Source organism: Sorex araneus, chromosome X, assembly GCF_027595985.1.
Source record: "Sorex araneus isolate mSorAra2 chromosome X, mSorAra2.pri, whole genome shotgun sequence".
Lineage (NCBI taxonomy): Eukaryota > Metazoa > Chordata > Mammalia > Eulipotyphla > Soricidae > Sorex > Sorex araneus.
In genome coordinates this window covers 281383610-281400874 of record NC_073313.1, presented here as the reverse complement: position 1 = coordinate 281400874, position 17265 = coordinate 281383610, and the positions used below count along the sequence as shown (strand labels likewise).

General features: G+C 36.9%; 1 protein-coding gene across 1 annotated transcript in view; it reads left to right on the top strand.

Annotated features, from left to right (window-relative positions):
• NRXN1 (neurexin 1) overlaps positions 1-17265 on the top strand; it is a 1268129-nt gene that overhangs the window by 1098879 nt on the left and 151985 nt on the right. Inside the window, 1 exon segment of the mRNA XM_055119847.1 lies at positions 670-989. Coding sequence (XP_054975822.1) covers positions 670-989 — 320 coding nt within the window.

Genomic DNA, 17265 nt, shown 5'->3' with positions numbered 1-17265 from the left:
TTTTTTTCATTTTGTTTTGTTTTAATAGACTTGCTGAAAGCCAATCAGAAAAATATTTTTGGAAGTTTTTGTCTCTGACATGCCTAGTATAAACCATGCATTTCTTTGCAGTGTGATTGCCGGAAAAATAGAATAATTCAAATAACAGTGGATTATTGCTTTAAAAAAAATAAACATTCCTAAAGAATAGCATATAGATACATGTGACTATTATTTGAGTCATGAAAATTTTTACCATAAATTTAAAATTAGATTTCAGCTTCAGTAGATTAGTTTCTGCCAGTGGTAATTTTAGAATGACAAATACTTGAAATGGTAGTTGTCTCACATTTTTTTTTAATTTAACAATCTAGACTCAAGACCAACAAAAGAATATCTTGAGCTGAAAGGGAAAGGGGCTCCACTACAAATTTATTTTTAATATCCAGCTTTGATTGGTCTTTTAGCAAAAGCACTACATTTAAGATAAGTTGAAAACTTACAAGTATTTGCCAATGATTATGCATTTCATGGACACCTCATTTATAAGCAATGAATTATGAGTAAAATGCCTCTCTTATAGTTTATTGCTCTCATTATTCACCCCATGAAAGATCTGTTTTATCATCCTTTGTAGAATGTAGAGTTCACAATCAACATTTTTGCATGTATGTAATGTTATTTTTACAGGGCGTCAGCTCACAATCTTCAATAGCCAAGCAACCATAATAATTGGCGGGAAAGAGCAGGGCCACCCCTTCCAGGGCCAGCTCTCTGGGCTTTACTACAATGGCTTGAAAGTTCTGAATATGGCAGCCGAGAATGATGCCAACATCGACATAGTGGGAAATGTGAGACTGGTTGGTGAAGTGCCTTCCTCTATGACAACTGAGTCGACAGCCACTGCCATGCAGTCAGAGATGTCCACCTCGATTATGGAGACCACCACAACCCTGGCTACCAGTACAGCCAGAAGAGGGAAGCCCCCCACGAAAGAGCCCGTTAGCCAGGTGAGTAGGTGCATTTCCTGCCTCCTTTTGGACCTGAGATTGGAAAAGTGGGCTGTTTGACTCATGTGTCTCTTTGATGAAGTTGGATTTAGTTTGGGGAGCACTCCCGGTTGGTGCTCGGGGCTTCCTCTTGGCTCTGCACTCGGGGATCCCTCCCAGTGAGGGTCATGGGGTATACATGGGGTGCCAGGGGTTGAGCCTGTTCCCCTGTGTGCCAAGCAGGTATCCTACCCGCTGCACGTTAGCTCGGCTCCCATGTGTCTGTTCTAAAGGGAGATTGTTTCTGATCTTGGGCTTCTTTTAGCCTGGTTGAACTATGTTTGTAGTTTGGTTATTGGAAAGGTGTATATGCGGTTGATTTATGGTCTGTGGCCCTTCTCACCTGCTTTGTGTTGGGTTATTGCTCACTGGTCGTCTTAGTTGGGCATCCTTGGTCTAGCTCTGACTGAGAGTATTTGGCTAATTGCACAGGGTTTTCCAGTTTAAACTAAAGGAAAAGTAAATTAATGCATTACAGAAAAAAATAAGGTCTTGATTGTTTAAGTTCAGCATTTCACCGAAATAGGTGGAAAATCATAAAATCATAAAAGAGAATGCCTGCAATAGTTCTATTATGTTTTAACATTATGAAACTTTGCATTGGTCGGCGTATGGCTTTCATAATAAATGTTAGGTCTACTCTTAGTATCTCTCAGAAAAATTCAGTTCATTTGAGAACAATGTTGAAAAAGTTCTTCTTGGACTAACATGTTTTGAATGATATATAATCTACTGCTGTTGTCTTCATGCAAATTGGTAATTCTCTGATTCCATCCAAATGTGCTTGTTGATTGCATGCTACATATCAGGTACTGATTAATGCCCAGAGACACCCATTAAGAAAGAGGGACTTCCCTCTCTGTGTCGTGGATCTTATTGCTTATGAAAAACTACTGGAATGTTGGTGAAATATCATTACACACTTCAGTGTTTGTTGCCTTTGTACATATTCTTTTTATTTTTACTTTAGAATTCTAGATTCTGTTGGTCCAAAATGGGTTATTCCTTTTAGTTCTGGTTTTAATAATGTCTCCATTATTTTTTCAAACTCATTTCTGTACTCTTACAGAAGCAAAATCTTACATTTTACAGAAGCAAAATCACCAAACTTGCTTATTTTTTTTTGAAATTTCAAGTGTTTGAATATCATAGTGGTAAAAAGAGTAAAATTTATTTTTTTTCATAAACACTGTACCTACAAATTAATATATGTATAGTGGAGAAAAAAGAAAAAGTAGATTCTGAGTTTTTCTACTTTGAAATTTGAAAACTAACAAGAAAATAACAAAGAAAGTACAGAGTGTCCTCACTGTCAGGAAATCACACAAAAGTGTACATTCCATAAATTTATGAATGTAGTATTTCATGTATACCTATAAAGACCATTTCTTTTTTTCTGTCACGTGCATTCACTCTTTGCAACTTGCATTTGTGCACAAAGTAGAACGAGCTACTCCACAATGCTCATCAGTGTATGTGCACTGGTGTGTCAATCACAATTCTCTGCACCTTGCAAAGCTCTGCTTTTCATCAAATTTACATGTTGCACAAATTTCTGATTCGATTACAGTCATTTCATTGATTTTTTTTCTTGTGTGAACTTGTAAGATTATCGATAATCTTACATTTCTCTATTGGATAAAAATTTGTGATTTAGATAGATTTATACATGCATAATGGTTCCATTTTGTATTCTTTCCTACTTTTCATTAGCTATTTAATACTGAGGTTGAGTTAATATTTAAAGATTAGCAGATTGTTAAGATAAACCTGCTACAGGAAAATAAACAAAAAATTGACAAACCATTTCCTTTATAAAAAACAAATAACAGGACAACTTTCTAGGACATAAAGAATTGGAAATTTTCCTATGAATAAAATGGAAATGAACAGATATCTTTATTAGTAGTTTTGATTTATTGTTAAATTAAAGTTGTGAAAATTCCTAGGTAATCCAGGTGCATAGCAAAATAAGAAAATAATTATCAGCCTTGCTTTTATTAGTAAATTAGTAATTAGTAAATTAATAACTGAAATATTTACAAATTATACTTTCTAAATAAAATATGTACAAAATAAATATTTTGCTTAAAAACTGCTGAGATGAAGAAATAAAGAGTTATGTATTTTATAATGTTAATTAATGTAAAAGTAAAGTGGTTCACTGCACATTAATTTTTAGTGTAAAAGTGTTTTTTATTATAAGCTTTTACATGTCTAAAGACAGCACTGGTTCATATAAGTAAATGATCTAATCAATTAGTGATTACTTGGTTCATTTGAGGAGGTATTGACTTAAATAAAACATTATTAGGTTCATTAGAATTAGATATTTTAAATCTTTAGATTTTGGGCAGACCAGTAACAGCAATTAAATAATTTGTATTATCATACTACATATACTCACTCGTGGCTCCATAGACTCAATTTGTTTTATGTTTTGTTTTTTGGTTTTTGGGTCACACCTGGCGATGCACAGGGGTTACTCCTGGCTCTGCACTCAGGAATTACTCCTGGCGGTGCTCAGGGGACCATATGGGATGCTGGGATTTGAACCCGGGTCGGCCGCGTGCAAGGCAAACGCCCTACCCGTTATGCTATCACTCCAGCCCCAGACTGAATTTGTTTTAAAGTTAAACTGTTAGTTTATTTTTTAATAATGTGTGTGACTACAAGTAAGGATGTATAAGTGTATGTCTCTACCAGGCTGGTGGAAGTATACTCCAAAATAATAAAAGAAACCGTTTATGTTTGAATAATGATATATCAATATGAATTTATATCTATATAAATTGATATTTATTGATATAAATTTATAAATAAATAAATAAATTTTATTTATATAAAATTTATTGATATTTATTGATATAAATTTTCATTACCTGACAGTTGATTGTAAAATTATTGCCAGCACCAAAATGAAAAGTATCATATGTAGAATTTAAGGTGTTTTTTTCTAAGACAGTCTTAGAAGTTGAAATATGAGAGTGCTTTATAGTGTGAATTCCAGGTCTAAAACCTTCGACCTATTTTTGCCCTGTGCATAAAGAATATTTCTTTAAGTCCTATCCCAGAGGTGGTCAAATACAGCTGCTTTCATCAAATGCCTTAGGAAATTGTGTAGCATGAAGGGTCATTTTATTTTTCAAAAGCCATACTGGACTGTTTTCTCAATCAAAGTGTATTTTCTTCTCTGATAACAGTGAACCACTTAAGCTACAATGGCAATGTATCTTGGGGTGATTGCATGTTTTAGAACTATGGAAACAGATTTTTGGTCAAGCAGAATTAAATTGGATTCATTTCAAACAGATGAGATGAGGTTTGTTCAGCCCTCCAGCCGGGCAAGTAGTAGGGGACAAATGTGTTTTCAATTTTCTCAGAGTCAAAGTATAAAAAACTATATTCATCCAAAAAATTTTCAGAAATTCCTATTTCTGTTGTCTATTTAACATATTGAGAAATAATGATTATATTCATAATAATTGTATTTTGAATAACATTTATAAATCTGGCACTACTTGTAATATGAAAGGTCTAAATAATATTTCATCAAGACCAACGTCTCTTTCACATGGAAAGTAGATTCTATCAGATTTAGCTACTAATCTTAGTGTGGATATTTGCAGATAACTGCCAGTATGAAGTTCCGTAAAATGCTGAGAGCTTTTGAGGATTGGTGTAATAAATGAAGAAAAAAATTGGTTGCTAAGAGCTGCTTATCTTTCTGAATAATCTGAGGTGTCCAGTTATGAGTATGTGTATATGTTTATACATAAATCCATGTCTATTTCAGTTAGTAAAATAAACCACCATGCACAGGGAAAACTCACTCCCTATAGTTTTAAGTCTATAAAAGTGAAACTGTATGTTTACGATAAAGATGGTGTTTTCTTCTAGTCTTTTTTTATATATTTTGTGATTTTTTAAAAAAAATCTTTCCTTTAATAATATTTTGCACAATATTTTTACGTGTACACATATTATACTGAAAAGGTGATGGTAATACAAGTATCTTAGAGGAGGGTTAGTATGGACGGAGAAAAGGAATGAAGAAATCTGGTTTCCATACAACCCTCTTCCTACCTTGTATAACTCGGAGAGGTTGGTTTGAATTAGGAATCCATAAACAGTATGAATTTTAAAATTGTGTTGACACTAGTGGTGATTCCTCTAAGAAAGTTTTCTTATAACTATTTTACACAACACAGATTCCATTCTTTTTAATTTTTTTTATTAGTGATTCACCATGAGGTACAGTTACAGACTTACAACTATTCGTGCGTGTGTTTCAGTCATACAATGCTCAAGTACCCATCCTTCCACCAGTGCTCGTTCTCCACCACCAATCCCAATATCCCTCCCAGCCCCCCATCCCACCCCACCTCTGTGACAGGGCATTTCCTTTTGTTCTCTCTCTCCTTTGGGGTGCTTGTGGTTAGCAATAGAGGCATTGAGTGGCCATCCTGTATGATCTATAGTTTATTCTCAGCGCACCTATCCCATCCCCAGCGGGTCCTCAAACTACACTTTACCTGGTGTTCCCTTCTCTATTTGAGCTTCCTTTTCCTCCAGTATGTGAGGCCAGCTTCCAAGCCCTGGAGCCAATCTCCTGGTACTTATCTCTACTATTCTTTGGTGCTAGTCTCCCATTCTATTACTTTATATTTTTTCATCCATTCTGTTACTTTATATTCCACAAATGAGTGCAATCTTTCTATGCCTGCCTCTCTCTTTTTGACTCATTTCACTTAGCATGATACTTTCCATGTTGATCCACTTATGTGCAAAGGTCATGACTTCATCTTTTCAAACAGCTGCATAGTATTCCATTGTATAGACATACCAAAGTTTGTTTAACCAGACATCTGTTCTCGGGCACTAGGTTTTTTTTTCCAGATTCTGGCTATTGTAAACAGTGCTGCAATGAACATTCTAATGCAGATGTCATTTTGACTATACTTTTTTTGCCTCTCTAGGATATGTTCCCAGGGGTGATATTGCTGCATCAAATGGGAGCTCAATTTATAATATTTTGAGAAGTGTCCACATTGTTTTCCAAAAGGGCTGAACCAGTCATCATTCCCACCAGCAGTGTAGGAGAAGTCCCTTTCTCTCCATATCCACACCAACAGTGCTTGCTCTTGTTCTTTGGGATGTGTGCCAGTCTCTGTGGTATGAGATGGTATCTCATAGTTGTTTTGATCTGCATATCTCTGATGATTACCAACCAAGTGGAAACAGAGATAAACAAATGGAACTATATTAAACTAAGAAGCTTCTGCACTGAAAAAGATACAATGACCAAAATACAAAGACAATCTACAGAATGGGAAAGAATATTCATCCAATGCCCATCTGATAAGGGGTTGATATCAAAGATATACAAGGCACTGGTTGGAATATGCAAGAAGAAAACATCCAACCCCATCAAAAAATGGGGCGATTAAATGAACAGAAACTTTTTCAAGAAAGAAATATGAATGGTAAAAAGGCACATGAGAAAATGCTCTTCATCACTAATCAGAGAGATGCAGATCAAAACAACTATCAGATTCCATTCTTGACTTTTACAGAACAGCCATGAATGCATTCCAGTTGGTTTTGTATAATCCACATGCTTATGTGGTGCACTAATATAATTCTGAGTAATATACTATTCCTTTCGGGGCTGGAGAGAATATACAACAGATAAAGTGCTCACCTTGCATGCATCCAACCCAGGTTTGATTCCCACAAATGATCGAGTCCTCCAAGCCTCACCAGGAATGATTCATGTGCAAATTCTGAGCACAGGTGGGTGTGGCCCCAAAACCAAAACAACATCCAACCAAAAATATACCCCTTCTGACTCTCAAAAATATTCCTTTTGTTTTAAAATTCATGTTGAACTCTATTTCCATGATTTATATAAATTCTACTTTTGACCTTTGACAAAATAATCATCTACATTAGGCTTTTATTCAGAAAATATTCATTAATCTGAGTTAAATAAAACTAAAATTAAATAAAACAAACCATTGAGGATTAAAAATGTTGGTAGAAGTATATATTTCACACATACGTTGAACAATTGAAATCATGATTTTTCCATGTTTTTTTTAATTTATTTTATTGAATCACCAAGTGGAAATTTACAAAGTTCTCAGGCTTATATCTCAGTTATACAATGCTCAAACACCCATCCCTTCACCAGCGCCCATATTCCACCACCAATAAAAACAAAAACAAAAAAACCAGTATACATCCCACCCCTCACCCCCCAAACCCCCCCCCCGTGCATGACTGATAATTTCACTTCCTTTTCTCTTTACCTTGATTACATTCCAGATTTCAACACACAACTCACTATTGTTGTTGTAGTTTCTATTTTTGTTGGAATTTATCCCCCAAGAATACAGCTCTATTGACAAGGAAATATTTGATAATAAGTTTTCCACTGATGGGAATGAAGAGATAAAAAGTTTACAATTTATGTATTATAGTAATTAAGTCCACGGAGATTTAAGTTGGGAAATGAATCATTTCCCTTCCAGGAACAGCATGTAGCAAAAGCTTAGTTCACAGTCTCCATACATGGTTGCAAGCACTTGCTGGAACCCCAAATCCTAAAGCTGTCTCTGGTTCCTGCTTGTTCCACCTCCACCGGCTGTGCAAAGGCATGGCCACCCGGGACGGAACTTGGCCGGAGCCCGAGCTCCGGCCCGGGCTGAGACTCTGAAATCTTGATTTTTGAGCACATGGAATGTTCTAAATTAGAAACCCAAATAGTTACCAAGTAGAAAAGTATTTGAATGTATTGGACACATTTGTTCCTTGTAATTTTGGAGGTTGTCATGAAAAGTTAATACTATTTGTTTGAAAAATGCAACCAGAGTACACACAAGTTGCCATGGAAGTTATTTAAGATTAACAGAGTTCATCCGTATTTTCAGAGAGCAAATTTTTACTTTTCATTGAAAAGATTAATTAACCTTAGTTGAGGTGTTTTTTTTTTAATAATTTTCATCGCTTATAATTGCATGTGCTCCTGATAACCACATTGCATTTTAAAATGCTGGTGACGTGAATAATTAATTTTGTTTTCCCTAGACCAATCATTCTGCTGAATTCACTTAAATTAATATACATTTTTACAACAAATTTTAATGCACATAATAAAGGAAAACACTTGAGTATAGATTTTAAAAAACAAAGTCATGTTCTACTGAAACTAAAGGTTTCAGGTAAGAAAAGTGTTGTTCATTATAATTTTAATGTAGAAAGTTTTTCCTTTCTTGCTGCTAGGCAGAAGTGTCAGGAAGTATACATTTTTAAAAGTTTATTGTAAGAATAGTTTTTGCGCAGTTCATGTTATTTGGAGTTATAAGGTTTTACTCGATAAAAATGAACCCTATTTACAGATTTAACCTATAGACATGGCTATTTTAAGCAAATATTATCATTTTTATCTATCCATTCATCCATTCATAATTCATGTGTCCATCCATGCATATAGTCATTTCATTCACATAAAATATATTTACTGAGCATTTAATATTTTCCAGACATTGTTTTAGTCACTGGAGGTACATTTTTAGTAAGTTAGAATTTGCCATACAAAACTTACATTCTAGTTGGAGAAGATATGAGATAAACAGTAAAACAAATAATGTACATGGGATGTTATCTGCTATAGGAAAAAGGAGGAGGGAAAGAATGTTCAGAGTGGTGGAATAAGCACTAAACTGAATCCTTTTTGAATAAAGATGCAAACTATTAATAGCTTACCCATATGCCAATCATGAAAGAATATTGATATATTAAAATTCAGCTGTATGTTTGCAGAGCTATATACAGCTATATACAGCTGACCTTGTTTGAAAGTTTTAGTTTAAAAAGTTTTAGTTAAGGAAAAGTTTAAGTTAAGAATTTTAAGTTAAGAAAAAAAAGTTTAAGAAAGTTTTAGTCTAAAAAGCTGTGATAGAAAATTGTAAGATTGGGAAAGGTTATAGTAAGATTCATATGGATTTTTTGTTTTGTTTTTTTGTTTTAATTAAGGATATTCCAGGGCTGGTCATGTCATGGCTCGGCGGGGAAGGGTATGGGATTTCTTGGAGAAGCTGTCAAGATGCCTTTGGATATAGCCCTCAACGTATTCTCTATGACCAGGCCAAATAAGTGTTGGAATATCAGTATCATGCTTTCTCCTGCCAGAGGTGCTAGATCCCAGAAAGAATCTCTGGAGGTCAGAGTAGGACCCTAAAATGAGAAACAACTGGGTTCTCAGAAACCCACACTGCAGACTCATCCCTGGAAGGAGTCTAGCTCACATCATCTGTCAAAATCCCAATATTCAGAGTTTCTTTTCTGTGTAGGAATCCTCTGAATTTTAATGCCTCTTTCTCCAAGGAGAAGGACTGCCCCAAGACTGTGCATGAGGAGTACTCGAGGCTAGAAAAGAGGTAGGAAGGCCCCTGTTAGGTTCTTGCACAAACCCAGTGCTGTGCAGCCAGCTTCTCTCCAGGGTGCTCTGGGGTTCTCTAATGTGGCCTCTGTGGGCCACAGTGGGTAAGGCTTTTGCCTTGCATGTGGCTGACCCAGGTTCAATTCCTCCATCCTTCTTGAAGAGCCTGGCAAGCTACCGAGAGTATCCTGCCTGTACAGCAGAGCCTGGCAGGCTACCTGTGGTGTATTCAATATGCCAAAAACAGTAACAAGTCTCACAATGGAGACATTACTGGTGCCCGCTCGAGCAAATCAATGAACAATGGGACAACAGTGCTACAGTGCTGTGTTGATGTTATCTCTGACTCCTCCTAGTTCCAATGCAATTGTAATTTTCATTCAATCCCCATGCAGATATTGCACTGCTCTTCCAAATTGCCACCCTGGCATGACATTCTCATCTGTGATTAATTCAATATTAGTGCAAGTTGCAGTTTGCTGTGGTGTTCTTCATAATCACCACGAGTTTAGCCTCGAGAGCAGTGTTGGCTTTTCTCTCCGCTCTACCATGTCCCCTGATAAACCCAACTGATGAACTTCCCTCTTCAGTGACCTCAGCTTATCACACTTCTACTCTGATCCTGCTTCCTTTAATACTCACTGCCCTCTTTCACGAATCATCAGTCTCTCCCAGTATGCTTCTGAAATCTGGGATTGGTATTCTGAGGTCACACTGAGGGGAAGTTTTACAGAAAGGTCCATGACCTGACCTCCTCAAGCCAGAAATCCCGCCTCAGTCTCAAACTTCAGGCACCCCCAAACCTTGTTTATGACTCTGAGATGCTACTTATTGTCTCAGTGACTCCATTTTCTCTTGATAACATGAGAATGATGGCTTCACACACTTATTTTGAGGATAAAATTAATCATGGAAGTCTCTGAAAAATCTCTCAGTATATCTTTCTGAGAAAGTTTTATTATCAAATTTTAATATACTTAAATATTGGGGCAATAGCACAGTGGGTAGGGCTTTTGCCTTGCAGGCATCCGACCTGGGTTCTATTCCTCCGCCCCTCTCAAAGAGCCCGACAAGCTTCCAAGAGTATCTTGCCCCCATGGCAGAGCTAGCTAGCTACCCATGGCATATTCAATATGCCAAAAACAGTAAAACCAAGTCTCACAATGGAGGTTTTACTGGTGCCCGCTCGAGCAAATTGAGTAGCAATAGGATGACAGTGATGACAGTGACAGTGATATTATATATATATACACACACACATATATATGTACATATATATTATTTCAAGAAACTGGCTTTATCTTGCCTTGACCTTTACGTTCTGTGATCTTTGTTGCTATCCCTTTCCCATAATACTTCTTTTGGCAACTCTAGTTTCCTGACGAAATGTCATTCTGGTAAACCTTCAAGATCCTTCATTTATCATTAGCTTCAATCATCCAAAACTAAGTTTGGTGCTTCCACCAGGAGATCTTAAGGGAATTTTCAGCTTTTATTTGAAAAACTTAAGAATATGTTCTCTAGAAAGACTGTGAGTGAAGAGCCAACTGTTATCTCTCGAGGGTGCATTCAGTACCTGCATATCAGAGGGTGCAGAAGATCAGAACCATCATGGTGTGCCCTCCAATCAGAGCCCAGTCCAAAGGAAAGCTGGAACTCTTCAATTTTGTGCAGACTGAGAGTAGAGAGAAAGCTTCAGAAATAGTTTAGAGCTAGGAGATTTTGTGTTTCACTAACAGAAGTGTTTGGGAAACTCCATGGAAGTTTTATGAGGTTTAGGGGGAAAAAACCGCACTTCTTCCCTCTCAGAGAACCTAGCAAGCTACCAAGAGTTTCCTGCCCACATGGGAGAGCCTCCCAAACTCCCCATGGTGTATTCATATGCCAAAACCAGTAACGATGATGGGTCTCATTCCCCTGACCCTGAAAGAGCCTCCAGTGTGGCACCGTTGAGAAGGACGAGTAAAGAGAGGCTGCTAAAATCTCAGGGCTAGGACGAATGGAGACGTCACTGAGACTGCTTGAGCAAATCGACGATCAATGGGATGATGATGATGATGATGATGAAATATAAAGAAACTAAAATAGTACCTGACTTGTGCTACCATGATAGAAAGGAGTTATATTTGAAAACTACTTCACAGGTAGCACTGTAGCACTGTCATTCCATTTACTCGAGCAGGCACCAGTAACATCTCCATTGTGAGACTTGTTACTATTTTTGGCATATCAAATACACCACAGGTAGCTTGCAAGGCTCTGCTGTGTGGGCAGGATACTCTCGGTAGCTTGCCGGGCTCTCTGGGAGGGACAGGTAGAAATTATAAATTAAAACCTCTTTCTAACCTTTCAAGTAATGTTCTCTGCCCTTGAAATAGCTCTGAATTAGTGTTTCTAAATCGAAGCATCAATTGTATGGTACATACTTAGCTGAAGTCTCTAATGAGATACTCTTCATTGGGGGGGGCATATTGTTCTACTAGAATGTGCATGTGGGAGGGGAGTAGGGGGGAAATTTTGGGTGATAGTTATGTCAGATGTTTTTATTACTTTTTCATTGAATCATTGTGAAATAGATGCTTACAAAGCTGTTCATGATTAGATTTCAGTCATACAGTGTTCCAACACCCATTCCCTATTCCTCCACTAGTGCACATTTCCCAGCACCATTTCCCCAGGTTCTATCCCATCACCCCTACTCTCCACCCCACCTCCACCTGCCTCTAGGGTAGGCACTTTTCCTTTCTCTCTCTCTCTCTCTCTCTCTCTCTCTCTCTCTCTCTCTCTCTCTCTCTCACTCAGATCCTGTGATCCTGTCTAGCATGATCATTCCCTGAGGAACTGAGGAATGATGGAGAAGAGACCAGTATGATAGATGCTAATAGGAGATGGTCATCAACACCAAACGCAGTCACTGAACAATTAATCATTGTCTACTCTTTCTCCCTGCACCTATTTACCCAGAATTCCAATACCACCACCTCTCAACAGTCTCAAATCATTGATTTTTAAACAATTATTTTAATGTAGAAAAAAAAGCTACAACTATTGATATAATTCTAGGATTAAAATAGATTAGATAGCAACATTTTAATAAAATCAATAGCTCTAGAAAATTAATATATGTGAACATTGTTATATCTGATCTGAGCTTTGTCAAGTCTTTGGCAAAGTATATATTAAGCTGTGTGTTGCTTTAGGAGGTGGCAAGTGACCACATATGTAGGCACAGGGTCCAGAAAATTTGGAATCTATGGTCTGGGTCAATGACTCAACCTGGTAGCATCTGTGGGGATGTATGTGTGGCTGCAGGGGCTTAGAGGTTGGGGAGTCTACCCACCTGACTCTGGAGAGAGCACCAGAGTTCTCAGCCTGGGCACCAGGTACCTGAAATTATTCACAGTTTGGTGTCTCCAGGAGAATATTTGTGAAGTCGTGGAATTGAGTCCTCAAGCATGGCTATAGTGGGGGAGGAGAGTGCAGCTGCCAGAGCTTCGATGGGCAGATATTGGGCCCTCCAGCTTCTTGTGGGCACCAGGTCCTCCTGCAGGGCAAGTGTTTCCATAAAGCTATCTGGTGAACATGTTCCAGGAGATAGAGCTGGTGTGTGAGCGTACTTGGCAGTGGCTGTAGGAAGGAGGTGGGCCTCAAATCATTATTGACTGCACGGTCAAAAATCCTGCACCTATTTCTCAGTTGTTGTCAGATGGTCCTTATTCACTGACGGTTGCAAATCCCATTGCTGTTACTGTCCATGGGCTTAAGACTTCATGAGACCCCTTTTATGAATTTGAGTATGAAAAGGATCAAGTACATCAGCTGTGATTTAGACAAAATTTGGTTTGTGGTATAATATCCTTTGATATCTTTATCAGCATCAGAGAAATAAAATGATTGAATACCTTGTATCTTGTTAGTACTTGGCAGGAATTTGAGTGGTTGTCTTCCCAGAAACAACTCATGAGGTTGCCTCCTTCCTTGGTACATCTTGCTTCAGCTATAGAAAAAAGTCAGCCTTTTATTAAATAGCTAATACCTTAAGGAACAAGAATAGACATATATTTTCTTGTCTAAGTTTTGAGCAGTATTACAAATGATATACACCACAATATTTTGCTAGCTGATTTTTAACTACATAGATACTTGTATATTACATGTGTATTTATCTTTTAAGTGTGATTTTCTTTGAGGAGGTGTGTGAAGGAAATTATGTGTAAAAATAGAGGGCCAGAAAGGGTAGTATAGTGGTTACAGAACTTAATTTCATGCCTCAAGCACTGTCAGGAGTAACTACTAGTCAAGGGTATCATTAGCCCAAAGCATTGTAGTATTGGATCCAACCCCTAAACACCAGCCCCCCAAAAAAGAAGTTAAAAAATAAACAAAGATAATTCTATGTGCAATTGTATATGTACTAGTAGCTGTCAAGTAGGTATGTGTATTTAGCAATGATTTTTCTCTTAAATGAGATGTATATATCAGTAAGCTTGATTTAATAAGTCAAACCTAATTTCAAGTCTCATTCCTGAAATCTTTATTATCTAGATCATTATATTACATTTTCTTACCAATTGGAAATTTTAAATTTGAGAAAATCCCCAGTATTCAAGACCAAACATCAAGATTGTTAGGCTGAGATTCAGAAGATTTGGCTAATGTGATTGCCTTTTTTGTAGCACTTAGCAGACATTTTTGCACTTTTTATCTTTATCACCACTCTCTTTATGTAACATCTTAATTAGATACCATCATTGTTAGACAACTGTTTTTCTGGTAAGTAGTTAAATGAGAGTTAAAAATAAAAATAAAATGTAACAATGTATATAGTCATCTATATTATTATGTATATTTTTTCAATCATGATATTTGATTATTTATTGATAAATCTCCAGCTTTACTTAAAAATTCAAATTAATAAATATATTTGTGCTTGTAACATGAAAATACACTTTACAAAGTATCACTGTTTTGAGATAAAAAGTGTCATTTTTGGTGATTTAGACATTTATAAGAACTGTCTCCCTGACATTTAGATTAAAAGGAAATTAGAAAGTGTCCCAAATCAACAATAGCCAAGATTTGTACATCACAGATGTATAGTCTATTATTAGCAGCATAGCTGACACAATTGCAATTCAGAAACAGATTTAAAGAGGGAAGATATTTTAGTCCCTTTTAATAACAAGCATATCTAAGCAACACAGTTATTATTATTTCCCATGTCCTGAACAGTGACAACGCGCTAGACAGTACGCTGGCTCTGGAATCACCCACAACTTGTGGGAACTTCTAAAATAGACATCCTCATCCAGTCAGACAATTTTGGGGGTTGTTGGGTGGGGGGGGTTGCTGGCCTGTAAGTCACTTTGAGCATTTCCCAGGTCAAATGGTTTCTGGAGATTCACTTGACACTGAACTGGGGAAGCTAGATCATCTCTATCTTTATATTAATTTAAAATGACAATGACCTTCCAGTACTGCTGGTGATGTGGCTGAACACCAATGTCAGATGATTTCTGAAGCCAAAGGTTACTCTGATGTTTGCTCAGGAGTATCAACAAAATTTGCACAAGTGAAGGTCTTCGTGTAGCATTTGACACAAGTATGGTGGTCATTTTTGCTTCCGTAGTATATTTGTTCCTACTCAGCTCACTTTTTCTTTGCTCTACTGCCTCTCCTTTCCTTTTTTCTTGTATGTGTTATATTTGACCTAATTCTCAAATCAGTGAAATGGACTGGTTATGGCCAAGAGTAGAGAAGAACTGAGTAACAAACATTCAACAATAGTTTATACAATGTACTGGCAGGCTAGCCACATGAGTCTTTACTTGCTGTTGCAAGTTATCCCAGCTATTAGGAAAGTTTCAATAAATATCGTCCTCCATCCAAAAGTCAGCAATAAAACTTGGGTACAATTGAGGTACAAGGGTGTTTGCCTTGCACGCAGCCAATCCGGGTTTGATTCCTCTGTCCCTCTCAGAGAGCCCGGCAAGCTACTGAGAGTATCCCACCTGCATGGCAGAGCCTGACAAGCAACCCGTGGCATATTCAATATGCCAAAAACAGTAACAAGTCTCACAATGGAGACATTACTCGTGCCCACTCGAGCAAATCAATGAGCAAAGGGACAACAGTGCTATAGTGCTACAGTGCTTATCTCTACACCAACTCCTCACTGTGTATCCAAAGATCTTTTGCACTGCTAGAACTTGTTATACCCAGTTTCATTCATATATCTGAAGGGAATATACATTTCTTTTATAAGAAAAATATTCTCTTTGCACTAAGAAAGCATTCCTGCTCCAATGCCCACATTTCAAAAATGAAAGCAATTCATCAAGAATCTTTCAAATTTTCTGGTGATATTTTTATATCTGACTTTTGCAAACACAGCCTGACTGGCCATTAGTAAAAATACTAGACAGAGTAAGTATTTTGTTAAACAGACAATAAAATCAGGACAAATGATGAGACATCACAGGGCAATCAGGTGTAAATGAATGGATAGTTTTCTACTTAGCTAAGAATTTTGCTTATAGCTTCATAAAGATGCTTATTTACATTTGGAATGAAAGTAAGTTGTGTTTTACATAAGTCCATCATATTTTTATACAATCTTATAAGTGTGTAGTCTACATCAACTGGAACTTGTTTTATAAAAGAGGAGAGACACATGTGTAAATTTCCTCATCAAAAATTTATCATTGGTACATCTGCAACAACAACAACAAAATAACTTTTATCTCTAAATACAAAATTCACCTCTCAGCCTTTGCATATATAAGTCCCTCTGACTGCAGTGTTCCTATGCCTCCTTTTCCCCTATGTTGGATCTGTACCTTTGATCATATTAATTATTGGCTCTATATTTGGAAAGTTCTAACATTTTACAGTTAATTGTATGGACAGTTTAAAACCTTGCGTTTCATTTTAAGCATTGCCAAATATAGATCCTGTTTTCTTAGAATTTGGGAACTATAAATAAATGTGTGTTCAGATTAGTAACCAATAATAATCCATAAGACCTGATAATATTTATTTTTATTTCCTTCTGACAAGCTTCTTAAGATATGTGCCTTACTATTCTGTGGGTGCCTATCACTTTTAACTGTGTATAGTCCAAAGAGAACACTTAGTAAATGGGTTTCGGATGGAAAAATTAAAATAGTAAAACGCAAAGTGCTCCTCTGGCTGTTGAGATAAGTTTCATTTGTTGTCTAGTCTTGAATTTCCCTGGATTGAATTTTCAGAATAGAGTGAGCTGGAGAGATAATATACCAAATAAAGCACTTACCCTGAATGCAGCTGGCTGACCTGGGTCCCATCTATCCCCATCTCCATTTATGGTCCCATGAGCATCACCAAAGTGGTCCCTGAACACGGCTGTACATGGCACAAACACCCAAAATTGTATTTTTTCAATTTAAGAGAATAAATAAAATACATATCAGAAGAGATGAGAATTAAATAATCCACTTCAAGTTCAGAGTGAATATGTAGTTTCAGAGTGAGTTTGTGAAAATGATTTAAAAGCAAGAGATGGATGTGACAAGTAAAAAGATTCTCATTTCCTGATGTACCATACCTTTGCATAAGACCAAGAGAACTTCAACAGCTGTCTCTAAAATGGAAAGATGAGGGCAGAACAGCTCAATGTTGTCTTCATGGTTACAGATTAGCAGGTGTCAAAATGCTTTTCCAGAAGTTTATTAGTCTCATCATTCTGGTTTTATGGTTTAACCAGCGATAGGAGGGTTAGTGCCCTCTCTTGGGAGGGCTCATCACTGGCAT